Raw genomic sequence first — 15,830 nt, forward strand, 5'->3', positions numbered from 1 at the left:
ATAGACGGCAGCCCACCAGGCTCCCCCGTCCCTGGGATTCTCCAGGCAAGAACACTGGAGGGGGTTGCCATTTCCTTCTCCAATGCATGAAAGTGAAAAGTGAAAGTGAAGTCGCTCAGTCATGTCCGACTCTTAGCGACCCCATGGACCGCAGCCTACCAGGCTCCGCCGCCCGTGGGATTTTCCAGGCAAGAGTACTGGAGTGGGGTGCCATTGCCTTCTCTGAAATCTTAGTAGTAGGAGTACTCAAAAGGCCACTCTCTCAGTATTTCTGACTTCCTCTTTCCTAGCTCTGTTCTCTAGCGGTCCAATGTGGATATGTGAGCTTACAGTTTAAAACAGAGAGTGATTCAAAAGTAATAGCTAACATTGATTTTAGAAGTGTACTTTTGTATAATTTTAATATTTAACTTTATTGCCATTTTCCAGAAATGTTATTATACCACAGCCAATAGCATATCCAGCATTCTTATCCCCAGACCTGAATGTTACTGTTGGGGTGCCAGCTACATCCCAGTCCAACCAGCCATCTGTCGTGCAACTTGAAAAACTTCAGCAACAACCCCGGGAAAGGTAAAAAACCAAACCGTAACAAAACAAAATTTTCATCTTATTTATGTATTATGTATACATTAATTTTTTCCTTTGAGACATGGGCTTGCTGTTGGTCTGGAAAACTTCATCATGGTGATATTTCATGTGCCCAGAGGTTATTCCAGAGTTTTGCTTTAGCATATTTAAGAGTTTGTGGTAAAAAGTCAATGACATGGGAAGAAAAGGGGTGAGAATTCATTATAAAGGAGAAAGTACAATATTTGCTCTGTCTCTTCACTCAACAATATATTTTATAGGTCTCTTACGGTCTTTTCTATATTTCCTATCTTTTTTTCTCTATGGTTTAGATATTTTCTTCTGACCTATCTTATAATCATTGAATCTTTGTTCTTTATCTGTTGTTAAGCCAACTGAATTCTTCATTTCAGTTATTTCCTTTTCAGTTATGGAATTTTCATAATTTATTTCATAGTGCCACTTTTCTGCCAGAATCCTCAATCTTATCTTTTAGTTCTTTAAACATAATAATTATTGTTATTTGCAAGTTCATCCCTGATAACTTGATTATTTGGATTTCCTAAAAGTCTATTTCTGTCGTTGGTTTATCTACTCATAGTTTTTAGTCATATTTTCTGTCTCACATGTCTAGTTGTTTTTATCAAGTGCCAAACATTGTATTTGAAAATCTGTAGAACTACTTTGAGGATCTTGGTTATACATTTTTTACAGATAGTATATAAATACATTTGCATCTGGTTGCCAGCTAGCCTAGGAACACTAAGCAATCCTAGATCATCTTAATTCAGTTGAGATTGAAGTGATTTGGGCTTTCATTCCTGTGAACATTAGTCTTTTCATGGTTTACTATAGATAGCTGGTGAGAAGTTGCTATAAAGCACAGAGAGCCCAGCCTGGCACTCTGTGATGACCTAGAGTGGTTGGATAGGGGGAGGGGAGGGAGGCTCAAGAGGGAGCAGATATATGTATAATTATGGCTGATTTGTGTTGTTGTATGGCAGAAATCAACACAGCATTTTAAAGCGATTTTCCTCGAATTAAAAAATAATAATAAAAAAGAATGACACTAATGTGAGGCAACCAGGGTACAATATTTAAGGAGGCATTTATTCTTGAGGAAGAACCCTAAGGGTCCCAACTGAAAACCTGGGTGTTTACCATGGCTTCTCATCCTTAGCAGGGTCTGAACTCTGGTTTTCCCTCGTTCTTACATATTTATCTCAGAGCTCTTAACTCTTCATCACCAAAATACCTTGAAGGAAAATGGCTCCAAATTATGGGCTCAAAGTCTCCAGACTTCTTTTCTGTCTGGAATCGTAGATCTGAAAATCCTTGCTGCCTTTATAACTGACGGATGCTTCCAAACAAAAAATTTTTTAATATTTTGTCCAGTTTTTTCCAGTTGTTCAGTGAGATGGTTTGTCTGAAATAACCTATTCCATCATTGCCAGAAATAGAACTCTTGAATATTTTAAAAATAATGTTTATGTGTATGCATAGTTTACTAGACTTATAAATTAATTCATAAACATTGAGTCGAGTCATCAAGAAACCCCTTTTTCCCCTAGTCATATGTTTTATTCATTTAATAACATTTGTGCATGCATGCTCGATTGCTTCAGTTGTGTCTGACTCTCCAAACCTATGGACTGCAGCCTTCCAAGCTCCTCTGTCCACGGGATTCTGCAGGCAGAAATACTGGAGTGAGTTGCCAGGGGTTCTTCCCCACTCAGGGATCAAACCTGCATCTCTTACGTCTCCTGCATGTAGGTGGATTCTTTACCACTTGTACCATCTGGGAAGCCCTCAATAAAGTTTATTTATTTATAATTTTTATTGGAATATGGTTGATTTACAATTCTAAATTGTAAACTGATTGTCAACAAAAGTCCATCTAGTCAAGGCTATGGTTTTTCCAGTAGGCATTTATGGATGTGAGAGTTGGACTATAAAGAAAGCTGAGTGCCGAAGAATTGATGGTTTTGAACTGTGGTGTTGGAGAAGACTCTTGAGAGTCCCTCGGACTGCAAGGAGATCCAACCAGTCCCTCCTAAAGGAGATCAGTCCTGGGTGTTGATTGGAAGGGCTGATGTTGAAGCTGAAACTCCAGTACTTTGGCCACCTGATGCGAAGAGCTGACTCATTGGAAAAGACCTTGATGCTGGGAAGGATTGAGGACAGGAGGAGAGGGTGACGACGGAGGATGAGATGGTTGGATGGCATCACCGACTCAATGGACGTGGGTTTGGGTAGACTCCAGCAGTTGGTGATGGACAGGGAGGCCTGGCATGCTGCTGTTCATGGGGTTGCAAAGAGTCGGAACAACTGAGTGACTGAACTAAACTGAACTGATTTACAATGTCTTGTTAGTAAACAAGAAATTTTTGTCTCTTGTTATGGTCTTGGCTGATTTATTTGGTTGTCCATTTTATTCTTTTAGCACTTTGAGTGTATGATTATCACTTTCTTCTGGCCTACAAAGTTTCTGCTAAAAGATTTGTTCATAGTCTTATGGTGGCTTCTTTGTACATAGCAAATTGTTTTTCTCTTGCTGCTTTTAAGATTCTCTCCTTGTCTTTCTTTTTTAGCAACTTAATTTTAATGTGTCTCAGTGTGAGTCTTTTGGATTACTTTTTTTGGAACCATCTGGACTCCCTTGATCTGGTGTCTGTTTCTTTCCTCTGGTTAGGAAAGTTTTCAGTTATTATTTCTTTGAGTAAGCACCTGTCCCTTTCTTTCTCTCTCCTTCTAGTTCCCCTGTAATAAATATATTGGTCTACTTGATGGTGTATCATAAGTTCCTTAAGCTATCTTCTCTCTTTTTCATTCTTTTCTCCTTCTCTGACTGGATGAATTTCATTGCTTTGTCTTCACATTCACTGATCCTTTCTTCTGAATCATCTGGTTTGCTCTTGATCTCTCTGTTGAATTTTTGTTCAGTTATTGTATTCTTCAGCTCTGTGATTTCTGTTTGATCCTTTCTAGTATTTTCTGCCTCTATGTGAAATTCTCACTTTGCTCATCAATTTTTCTTCTGACCTTGATAACATCTTTATGGGCGTTATTTTGATTTCTTTATCAGGCAAGTCACTTATCTCTGTTTCATTTATGTCTGTTTCTAGAGTTTTATGTTGTTCTTTTGTTTGGAACTTATGTTTCTGGAGTTTTATTCTTTTGTTTAGGACTTACTCCTCTTTACTTCATTTTCCTAACTCTCCATGTTGGTTCCTGAACATCGGATAAAACAACCACCTCTGTTAGTTTTGGTATTGTGGTCTCATGTAGGAAATGAACCTCATCAGCCTAGTCCAAGTTCTCGGTTGTCCCTTACACCTTTGTGACTGTCCCAGTCACCTTCTTTGTTTTTAGTGACCCTCCCAAGACTTGAGGGTGTGTCAAGACTTGTCAGTGTCCCAAACGGGAGGACTTCAGTCAGCACCTACATTCAGGCTGATTGGAAGGCTGAACCCCCAGGTAGATGCTGGAAAAGTATGTAGTTAGAACCCTTCCAAGGAGAAACTGGTAAGACTTTTTTTTTCCTGTTCTCTCTATGCTGGGTCTGTGTGTATATGCACAGGGTTGGTAGCTCCTGTACCCATTAAGAACTTCTTTTTTGTGTGCTGTAGTCCTGTGGACCAGAAAATGCAAACCCTGTTGACTATGACATCAGGCAATCTGGGGACCTGTACCTCCAATGGCAGCCACAAAATCTGGGTGCCAATTGTGTGTACAAGCTCTTTCCTTGGAGATACTGGTGATCTGGATCAGGCTAGGAGAGAAGGGAGATATGGAGTCTGCTGGCTTCCCTTGTTTCCTGCTGCTGCTGCTGCTAAGTCACTTCAGTCATGTCCGACTCTGTGCGATCCCATAGATGGAACCCAACCAGGCTCCCCCCATCCCTGGGATTCTCCAGGCAAGAGTACTGGAGTGGGTTGCCATTTCTTTCTCCAATGCATGAAAGTGAAAAGTGAAAGTGAAGTCGCTCAGCCGTATCCGACTCTTAGTGACCCCATGGACTGCAGCCTACCAGGCTCCGCCGCCCATGGGATTTTCCAGGCAAGAGTATTGGAGTGGGGTGCCATTGCCTTCTCCTAGAAGCATGCTAAATTAGAGGCCTGACCCTCAAGCAGCAGCTTTTACAGAATTCAAGTAGGCTTTTCTTGGGGAAGGACTGGGAGATGAACAAATTTGCCTAAACTGTGCTGAGCCTTGGGCAAACAGGTATGGCAAGCCCTTAGTGAACCCATTAAGAACTATTTATTTATTTTTTAACCTTGGGTGTCTCCTGGTCACAAGGTAGGTGTGACCTAGCAAGGTGTTTTCAGGGCCTGTCTTTAAAGTGGCAGTCTTGACGTTGGAGCACTAGATGTAGAGTCCAAACTTTTCTGTCCTCAAGTAGATTCCTTCCCAATTGTATGGCATTATGCCAGGGTTAGGTTTATGGTGAAAGTGTGTCTCAGCCTCTCTTACCCATTTTGTTGTGAATTTTCTTTCATTTGTCCAGTGTTTCAGAGTTGCTCAGCTATTTCTAGATTTCTTTCAGCAGGATTTCTATTTCTGGATTTCTTTCCTGTATAGCTGTAGATTAGGTGTATCTTTGGGAGGAGATGAATGAGTTCAGAGGCTTTTTCACCATCTTGGACAGAAATGCACAAATTTCTTCAATTCTTGGCTTAGTAAAACACAACTGGATCACCATAACAGCTTCTCCACTCAGAGTGGCTCCCTGAGGTCCATCTGCTGAACCTCAACTTGTTTGGATTCCAGTGACGTGGATGGCTGTTGCTCTGTCTTCTCTTGAATGGTAGTACCACCCAACCCCCTTCCTTCTAGAAGAATGGGTCCCCCTCTGCTCACTGACTCCCAAATATCTTTATTGTGTATTTCGGCAATCTAAGAATGTTATTTTGCTCTGTATTATCTTCTTCTTATAACTATTGGATTGGCCAAAAAGTTCCTCTGTTTTCTTTTTATGTAAAAATAAGAGGCATATTTTTCATTTTTACCAAGAAGTTTATTGAACAATGTATTCACCATTTTATTCTACTACCTTCTCCTACTTTTTATACAACTTCATAATTCCATCTTCCCAACTCTTTTATCTTTTTGAGCAAAGAACTGTTCCAAGTGCCTTTTACAGTCTTATAGGGAATTGAAATTTTTTTCCATTAAGAGAATTTTGTAAACTGAAATAAATGGACATTCAAAGGTGTGATGTTTGGTGAATACAGAGGATGAACCAGAACTTCTCAGCCAAGCCATGACAGTTTTTTCCTTGTCATCAAAGAAACATGTGGTCTTGCATTATCCTGATGGAAGATTATGTGATTCTGTTGACTAATTCTAAATGCTTTCTGTTGAGTGCTGCCATCAGTTGATCTAATTGGAGAGGTACTTATTGAAATTCATCATTTGGTTTTCCAAAAGGAGCTCATAATAGGGGACATCCTTCCAAACCCACCATATACAAAACATCACCTTCTTTGAATGAAGACTGGCCTTTGGTGGTTGGTGATGGTTCATTTTGCTTGCCCCATGATCTTTTTTCTATTCCTTATTATTATGAAGTATTGACTTTTCATTGCCCATCACAGTTTGTTTTAAAAATAGAATGTTTTTGATGTGTTTTAAGTAGGGAATTGTGTGTGGAAATACAGTCTAGGATTTTTTCACTTAACTTATGTGGAATCCAAACGTCAAAATGATGAACATAACCAAACGTATGGATTTTCAGTGCTTGATTTGGATGTTTTGAGTACATCAGCTACCTCCCACATGATATAATGTTGATTAATTTATGTCTTGATTTGATTACTATTAACTCCAACTGGTCTACCCAACTGTGGAGCATCATCGGCAAGAAATCTCTAACATGAAATATCTCTAACTGCTGTTGACATGTTCAATCAGTCACAGCACCTTCTCCATACACTGCACAAATCTTTGTGTTTCCATTGTGTTTTTACCTTTCTTGAAATAATGAAGCAGAATATGCTGAAAATGTTGCTTCTTTTTTTCTGTCCTCAATAACACAAAAGTTCACCAATTTTGATAATTGTTTAAATGCATACTTATATGGCAACTGTCACAATACAGTCTAACAAAATTGTTTTGAGTGAAGGTAACCACTAAGTTAGAGATACCAAGGGAACATTTCATGCAAAGATGGGCTCGATAAAGGACAGAAATGGTATGGACCTAACAGAAGCAGAAGATATTAAGAAGAGGTGGCAAGAATACACAGAAGAACTGTACAAAAAAGATCTTCATGACCCAGATAATCATGATGGTATGGTCACTGACCCAGAGCCAGATATCCTGGAATGTGAAGTTAAGTGGGCCTTAGAAAGCATCACTATGAACAAAGCTAGTGGAGGTGATGGAATTCCAATTGAGCTATTTCAAATTCTGAAAGATGATGCTGCACTCAATATGCCAGCAAATTTGGAAAACTCAGCAGTGGCCACAGGACTAGAAAAGGTCAGTTTTCATTCCAATCCCAAAGAAATGCAATGCCAAAGAATGCTCAAACTACCACACAATTGCACTCATCTCACACGCTAGTAAAGTAATGCTCAAAATTCTCCAAGCCAGGCTTCAGGAATATGTGAACCGTGAACTTCCAGACGTTCAAGCTGGTTTTAGAAAAGGCAGAGGAACCAGAAACCAAATTGCCAACATCCACTGGATCATGGAAAAAGCAAGAAAGTTCCAGAAAAACATCTATTTCTGCTTTATTGACTATGCCAAAATCTTTGACTGTGAGGATCACAATAAACTGTGGAAAATTCTGAAAGAGATGGGAATACCAGACCACCTGATCTGCCTCTTGAGAAATTTGTATGCAGGTCAGGAAGCAACAGTTAGAACTGGACATGGAACAACAGACTGGTTCCAAATAGGAAAAGGAGTACGTCAAGCCTGTATATTGTCACCCTGCTTATTTAACTTATATGCAAAGCACATCATGAGAAACGCTGGGCTGGAAGAAGCACAAGCTGGAATCAAGATTGCTGGGAGAAATATCAATAATCTCAGATATGCAGATGACACCACCCTTATGGCAGAAAGTGAAGAGGAACTAAAAAGCCTCTTGATGAAGGTGAAAGTGGAGAGTGAAAAAGTTCGCTTAAAACTCAACATTCGGAAAATGAAGATCATGGCATCTGGTCCCATCACTTCATGGCAAATAGATGGGGAAACAGTGGAAATAGTGTCAAACTTTATTTTTCTGGGCTCCAAAATCACTACAGATGGTGACTGCAGCCAAGAAATTAAAAGACGCTTACTCCTTTGAAGGAAAGTTATGACCAACCTAGAAAGCATATTGAAAAGCAGAGGCATTACTTTGCCAACAAAGGCTCGTCTAGTCAAGGCTATGGTTTTTCCTGTGGTCATGTATGGATGTGAGAGTTGGACTGTGAAGAAAGCTGAGCACTAAAGAATTGATGCTTTTGAACTGTGGTGTTGGAGAAGACTCTTGAGAGTCCCTTGGACTGCAAGGAGATCCAACCAGTCCATTCTGAAGGAGGTCAGCCCCGGGATTTCTTTGGAAGGAATGATGCTAAAGCTGAAACTCCAGTACTTTGGCCACCTCATGCGAAGAGTTGACTCGTTGGAAAAGACTGATGCTGGGAGGGACTGGGGGCAGGAGAAGGGGACGACAGAGGATGAGATGGCTGGATGGCATCACTGACTCGATGGACATGAGTCTGAGTGAACTCCGGGAGTTGGTGATGGACAGGGAGGCCTGGCATGCTGCAATTCATGGGGTCGCAAAGAGTCGGACACGACTGAGCGACTGAACTGAACCATTAAGTGCTGCTTGAGCCATCTTATGGAAAAAAACGAACAAACCTTTTGGTCAACCCAATACCTCGGCCCTGGTAATTCTCTATTGCTTATCTTATATGAAATTAATTTTCCTGAATTTTTTGTAGAAGACTTGGTTTAGAAAACTCTTCTAGTTTCACAGAGCTCCCACTTCTGAAGTTTTTATTTGGTGTTTAAAAATACAATGGGGCTTCCCTGGTGGTTCAGATGGTAAAGAATCTGCCTACATTGCAGGAAACCCAGGTTTCTGCAGGCCCTGTCTCAAAGCAGAGACCAAGCTGGTCACTTTTGATTATTCTCAGTAGTTAGACTACTCCAGTCCTCTTGGTTCTTATCGTGAATCCTTGGCACTCAGCTATGTACTCACTAATGGAAATGAACAAAACCCTCCCAGTTTCAACTGGCTGTGCTTTCTTGTGACTTATTCTCAGACTGGCTGGCTGTGCTTTCTTGTGACTGCCTGTTGGTTGTTTGGGGATGACTTATTCTCACATTCATTAGATGCCCCTGTTACACCTGTTGCCTTCCGCCATATATTCACTGATACCATGAAGGTGTTATGTGTATGGGGTTAATAGGAAAACCTTGTCACATGATTTTGTTGTAAATGTTGCCGGTAAGTTTTGGGGTATGCTAGCCAGATACTGTGAGTTTTTATGTAGATATTTGGGAAGATTCAAAAACTATACTGTCACTGCTTCTATCATCATCTTGGAATTTTCCTTGTTTTACAAAACTTTTATATTCATAATACTGTATTGTGGTATCATTTGGGGGGGTTTATTTAAACAATCATCTATAGGTAATAACAGCTGTTTCTTTGTTCCCAGTCCTTAATCCGTAACTTTGTCTTCTTGTCATTCTGTGCTGGCTAGAAGCTCCAGTTAACGTCTGTTATAAATAGTGGATATCTTTATTTTGTTTAGGATCTTTCATGGCAAAGCTCATAGCATTAGAAAGCCAAACACATTATGTAGTTTTTTTTGCTGATGTTTTATACCAAGTAAATTATTTCCTTCTCTTCCTCGTTTTCTGTGAGTTTTTTTATTTTAATCATAAATGGCCATGGGATTTTGCCAAATTATTTTTCTCTTTCAATCAGCTAAATTGTATGTAAATTATATGTTTTATTGTTAATGTCAAAATAGCCCTATATTCCTGGAATAAAGCCAACTTGTTCATAGTATATTATCTTTTCCTTATACCACTAGATTTTTTTGTACTAAAATTGTATTTTATTTGTAAGATATGCATCTATATATTGTGAGTGAGATTAAACTAATTTTCCTTTTTTGTAATGTCCTTGTTATGCTTTATTATCAAGATCAGTGTCCTTATGAAATAAATTGAGAAACATTTCCTCTTTTCTATTTAATTCTTGTCAATTATATATTTAGATTATGAAAATCTTTTGAAATTTCTTGGATTAGAAAGAAAAAAATTCTTCTCTTTTTATTTATTTTATTACTGATGATATATATGTACTGAATAATTTTAAAAATATGTATATATTGTTTACATAATGAAACCAATATATATAGAATAATTTCTAAAATATATGTGTATATAACTTAAAAATAATAAGACCATTGGCTAGATATTTACAATATAGGGTTAAGAAATACAACATTACCAATATTATAATGTGTTTTATGTACCCTTATAAGATTACATCCCTCTCCAGGAAACTACTACTCTGAATTTTACTGTAATCATTCTTTTTCCTTTGTGTCCTTAAACAATATATTGTTGATTTTTTCTTTAAGAACTTTATATAAATGTATCATACTGTATATGTTGTTCTTTGATTCATACCATATATATTCTTCTGTCACTTTTTAAATCTGTGACTGATTTCTTTCTTTAGGCTGGAAAAAATGAAAAAAGAATATAGACATCTAAGTACATGGGCAGAAAAAGCTAGCTATTTAGAAGGACTTCTTACCCCAGGATTAGAACATAAAGAACCTAAGGTAATTAACATAATACATTGTTCCCTATATAGATTTTTATTTTAAAATTATGATAGCTAAAAATAATGGTCAAAAGCCTGTTCTTTATGTCTGTGTCTCCTTTGCTGCTTTGTACTCACAGATGGAAAGAACAGACTTTGGAATCAGTGGGAGGAGGAGAGGGTGAGATGACTTGATGGAAGAACATTGAGACACATACATTGCTATATGTAAAGCAGATAACTAGTGCATGAAGCAGGGCACCCAAAGCCAGTGCTCTGTGACAACGTCAAGGGATAGTGTAGGGAGGGAGGGAGGAAGTGAGTTCAGGATGGCGGGGACACAAGTATACCAAGGCTGATTCATATTGATGTTTGGCAAAACTATCACAATATTGTAAAGTAATTCTTCTCCAATTAAATAAATAATGATCAGACACTGCTTATTTTTCCCTCTCTTGTTGTTGTTCAGTTGCTAAATCATGTCTGGCTCTTTACAACTCCATGAACTGCAGCACTCCAGGCTTCCCTGTCCTTCACCATCTCAGAGTTTGCTCAAACTCATGTTCACTAAATCAGTGATGCCATCCAACCATCTCATCCTCTGTCATCCCCTTCTCCTCCTGCCCTCAATCTTTCCCAGCATCAAGATCTTTTCCAATGAGTGGGCTCTTTGCATGAGGTGGCCAAAGTGTTGTAGCTTCAGCTTCAGCATCAGTCCTTCCAATGAATATTCAGGGTTGATTTCTTTTAAGATTGACTGATTTGATCTCCTTGCTGAGAGTCTCCAAGGGACTCTCAGGAGTCTTCTCCAACACCACAGTTCAAAAGCATCACCTCTTTGGTACTCAGCTTTCTTTGTAGTCCAGCTCTCACACCCATACATGACTACTGGGAAAAACCATAGCTTTGACTATACAGACCTTGGTTGGCAAAGTAATGTCTCTGCTTTTTTAATATGCTTTTTAATATGCTGTCTAGATGTAGATATAGCTTTTCTTCCAAGGAGCAAATGTCTTTTAATGTCATGGCTGCAGTCACCATCTGCAGTGATTTTGGAGCCCAAGAAAATAAAGTCTCTCACTGTTTCCATTGTATCTCCATCCATTTGCCATGAAGTGATGGGACTGGATGCCATGATCTTTGTTTTTGAATGTTGAGTTTTAAGCCAGGTTTTTCACTCTCCTCTCTCACTTTCATCAACAGGCTCTTTAGTTCCTTGTCACTTTCTGCCATAAGAGTGGTGTCATCTGCATATCTGAGATTATTGATATTTTTCCTGGCAATCTTGATTCCAGCTTGTGCTTCATCCAGCCCAGCATTTCTCATGATGTATTCTACATATAAGTTAAATAAGCAGGGTGACAATATACAGCCTTGACGTACTTCTTTTCCAATTTGGAACCAGTCCATTGTTCCATGTCCAGTACTAACTGTTGCTTCTTGACCTGCATACAGGTTTCTCAGGAGGCAGGTAATGTGGTCTGGTATTCCCATCTCTTTAAGAATATTCCACAGTTTGTTGTAATCCACACAGTCAAAGGCTTTAGCACAGCCAATGGAGCAGATGTTTTTCTTTAGAATTCTCTTATTTTTTCTACGATCCAGTGTATGTTGGCAGTTTGATCTCTGGATCCAGCTTTTACATCTGGAAGTTCTCAGTTCACACACTGCTGCAGCCTAGCTTGAAGGATTTTGAGCATAGTTTCTGTACTTTCATATTCTGATAATGTGACATTCAGTAAATATTGATTACTTATAAGGTTTAGTTTTTAACAGCTTTGTTGAGGTATAATTCAGATACTATACCATTCACCCATTTAAGAGTACAATTCAGTGACACTAAGTATATTCATACAGTTGTGCATCCATTGTTGTAATAAATTTGAGAATATTACCATTACCCGTAAAAGAAACCCCAAACCTCTTGGCCTATAACCTCCAAACCCTCCATGCCCCACAAGCCCTAAACAATAACTAATCTACTTTATGTCTCTATAGATTTGCTTGTTGTAGATATTTCATACAAATGGAATCATACAATATATGGTCCTTTGTGACTTACTTCTTTTTCTCTCATGCATTCAGCATTCAGAAACCCCATCAATTCTTGGATCTTCTCTCCCTGGAACATCAAGCTCCTAGCCAGGGTGTTAGTACTATTTAAACAGTACTATTTCTCACAAATTTTGCTTTTCTGACAAACCCATATTCTTCTTGTCTTCTATAATTTTTTTAAAGTGTTAAAAGAAGTTATGAAGGCAGAGAAAAGTGTTTTAGCTCTTTAAACATTTCCCCAATATGTTTTCTTTTTATTCTTTCCTTCTAGGAAAGTAATATCAATGAGATACCAGAAAGCCAATTGGAAGAGAGACCTACAGATACTGTAACATCAGGTTATATAACTAACTTACTTTTGTATTTATTATTAAGATAATTAAAACAGGGTGGTTATATTACAAAAAGCAAACCAGTAATCTGCTTTAAGTAGATTTCATTTTTTGTTAGGGAATAAAAATACATTTCATTATAGTCTTGGTATATAGTATTTATTTTGTAACACTCCAAAGAAAAGAATTAGACCCAATAAAGAATTATTTTTATTTTTGATACTCCTTTCCTCCTTTAAGGACAAGAAAAAAGTTGAATCTTATCTATAGTCTATGAAAAGGTATGTTGTTAAACATTGTTAACTGTAGACCTATTGATTTCTTTTATGTGGAGGGTGTGTATGTGTGTGTAAGAGAAAGGGAAAAGGGAAAAAGTTGAACAGGAAATAAAGTTAGCATTAAATCTGAGAACTTCATACAAATTATCAGTGCATGTGTGCATGCTAAGTCGCTTCAGTCGTGCCCGACCCTGTGGGACCCCATGGACTGTAGCCACCAGGCTTCTCTGTCCATGGGACTCTCTAAGCAAGAACACTGGAGTAGATTGCCATTTCCTTCTCTACAAATTATCAGTAACGTATTTAATTAATAAAAGATACTGTTCATGCAGCTTTAAGAAAAATCTATTAAAAGATTCACTTAGTAAATTAAAATAGATGCATAATACTCTGTCTTCAAAATCTTGGATTCTGCTGATATGGATTAATGATTTATTGTTATAAGTTTTTGCCACAGGTTATTTATCTAATTCTACTTCTCCAGCTACCTCAGCCTTTGGTATATTCATTTCCTAAATTCTGAGGATCAACCAGCCTAGCAGAGCTATTTCATCTCTAATCTGCCCTTTAACTGAAACATTCAAGTTTTAGGTTGTAGCAGAATCACAGCTTCCCTCTTTAATACCACTGTTGAATATTGGAGGTTAACCTTTCTCACTCACTAGTGGTTGCTAGCTTTATTTTTCTTTAATTTTTTTCAATTATCCTAGGAGTTTATTTCAGATCCCATTGGATCCTCTGGTGACTTCTTTCCTTTTGGCATTCCAATAGCTTCCTGTAGTTACAGCTAAGTGATTTACTGATCACTATGTTCCAGGCATGTTACTTGGATTATATAAATCAGTCCTCACAGCAGTCAACTGAGGAAGCTATTATTATTTATCCACATTTTCACAGATGAGAAAACTGAGGATCAAGTCAGTGAGAGGTCACATAGCCATTAATTTGAACCTTGTCTGTTTGATCCAAGAGCTCAAGCTTTTAGCCACATTGCTGCACACGTTTGTATACTTGTACCATTCCTATAAGATAAACTGTCTCTAATCTGATTTACTTGTGAGAAAACCAAGGCTCAGAAAAATGAGCTGACAGTAGTCATGCAGCTAATAGTGACCTTAATAAATGCTGTTTTTATTAGACTTAGGCATTCCATTTTATCTCTGTATTTAATCCCTTTCCCCTTTTAGACTTTTTTTCTTTGCTAAATACGTATTGTTTATATTTCTAAAGTGAAAGTGTTAGTCACTCAGTCATGTCCGACTCTTTGTGACCCCATAGACTGTAATCCACCAAGCTCCCCATGTCCATGGAATTCTCTAGGCAAGAATACTGGAGTGGGTTGCCATTTCCTTCTCCAGGGGATCTTCCCAACTCAGGAATTGAATCTGGGTCTCCCGCATTGCAAGTAGACTCTTTACTGACTGAGTCACCAGGGAAGCCAACATATTTCTTCCCTGGTGGCTCAGATGGTAAAGCATCTGCCTACAATGTGGAGACCCAGGTTCGATCCCTGGGTTGGGAAGATCCTCTGGAGAAGGAAATGGCAACCCACTCCAGTACTCTTGCCTGGAAAATCCCACGGACAGAGGAGCGTTGTAGGCTACAGTCCATGGGGTCGCAAAGAGTCGGACACAACTGAGCGACTTCACTTTCACTTTCAGGAAGATTTTGTAAGTGCTTCAGTTAGCCTCTGTTGAGAGGTCTTAGTTTTTTGGTTATATACAGCCTTATTCTAATCTCTTTTTCCAAACCAACCTTATCACTGACCATCTGGGATTTATTTTATTTCCTCTTGATTTTTACCAAGATATACTCAGTTTTCATTCCAATCCCAAAGAAAGGCAATCCAAAAGAATGTTTATACTACCACACAATTATACTCATTTCACATGGTAGCAAAGTAATGCTCAAAATTCTCCAAGCTAGTCTTCAACAGTATGTGAACCGAGAACTTTCAGATGTTCAAGCTAGATTTAGAAAAGGCAGAAGAACCAGAGATCAAATTGCCAACATCCGTTGGATCATAGAAAAAGCAAGAGAATTCCAGGAAAATATCTACTTCTGCTTCCTTGACTATGCTAAAGCCTTTGACTGTGTGGATCACAACAAACTGTGGAAAATTATTCAAGAGATGGGAATACCAGACCACCTTACCTGCCTCCTGAGAAACCTGTGTGCAGGTCAAGAAGCAACAGTTAGTGCAGATGACAGATGTGCAGATGACATCACCCTCATGGCAGAAAGCAAAGAACTAAAGAGCCTCTTGATGAAAGTGAAAGAGGAGAGTGAAAAAACTGACTTAAAACCGAACATTCAAAAAACAAAGATCATGGCATCTGGTCCCATCACTTTATGGCAAATGGATGGGGAAACAACGGAAAGAGCGAGAGACTTTATTTTCTTGGGCTCCAAAATCACTGCAGATGGTGACTGCAGCCATGAAATTAAAAGACGCTTGCTCCTTGGAAGAAAAGCTATGACATACCTAGATAGCATATTAAATAGCAGAGAGATTATTTTACTGACAAAGATCCATCCAGTCAAAGCTATGGATTTTCCAGTAGTCACTTATGGATGTGAGAGTTGGACCATAAAAAAGGCTGAGCACCAAAAGAATTGATGCTTTTGAACTGTGGTGTCAGAGAAAAGGCTTCTCCGACTTTGAATTATGGTGTCGTTTCTCAAGGAGATCAAACCAATCAATCTTAAAGGATCAGATCAGATCAGTCACTCAGTCGTGTCTGACTGTTTGTGACCCCATGAATCGCAGCATGCCGGGCCTCCTTGTCCATCACCAACTCCCGG

At 38.6% G+C, this 15,830-nt stretch overlaps 1 protein-coding gene across 1 annotated transcript in view; it reads left to right on the top strand.

Annotated features, from left to right (window-relative positions):
- C2CD6 (C2 calcium dependent domain containing 6) overlaps positions 1-15,830 on the top strand; it is a 126,392-nt gene that overhangs the window by 40,181 nt on the left and 70,381 nt on the right. The window contains exons 9-11 of the mRNA XM_070360505.1: positions 430-573; positions 10,274-10,379; positions 12,687-12,753. Coding sequence (XP_070216606.1) covers positions 430-573; positions 10,274-10,379; positions 12,687-12,753 — 317 coding nt within the window. The remainder of the gene's footprint in view (positions 1-429; positions 574-10,273; positions 10,380-12,686; positions 12,754-15,830) is intronic.

The sequence above is a fragment of the Bos mutus genome, chromosome 2 (assembly GCF_027580195.1).
Source record: "Bos mutus isolate GX-2022 chromosome 2, NWIPB_WYAK_1.1, whole genome shotgun sequence".
In the NCBI taxonomy this organism is placed as follows: domain Eukaryota; kingdom Metazoa; phylum Chordata; class Mammalia; order Artiodactyla; family Bovidae; genus Bos; species Bos mutus.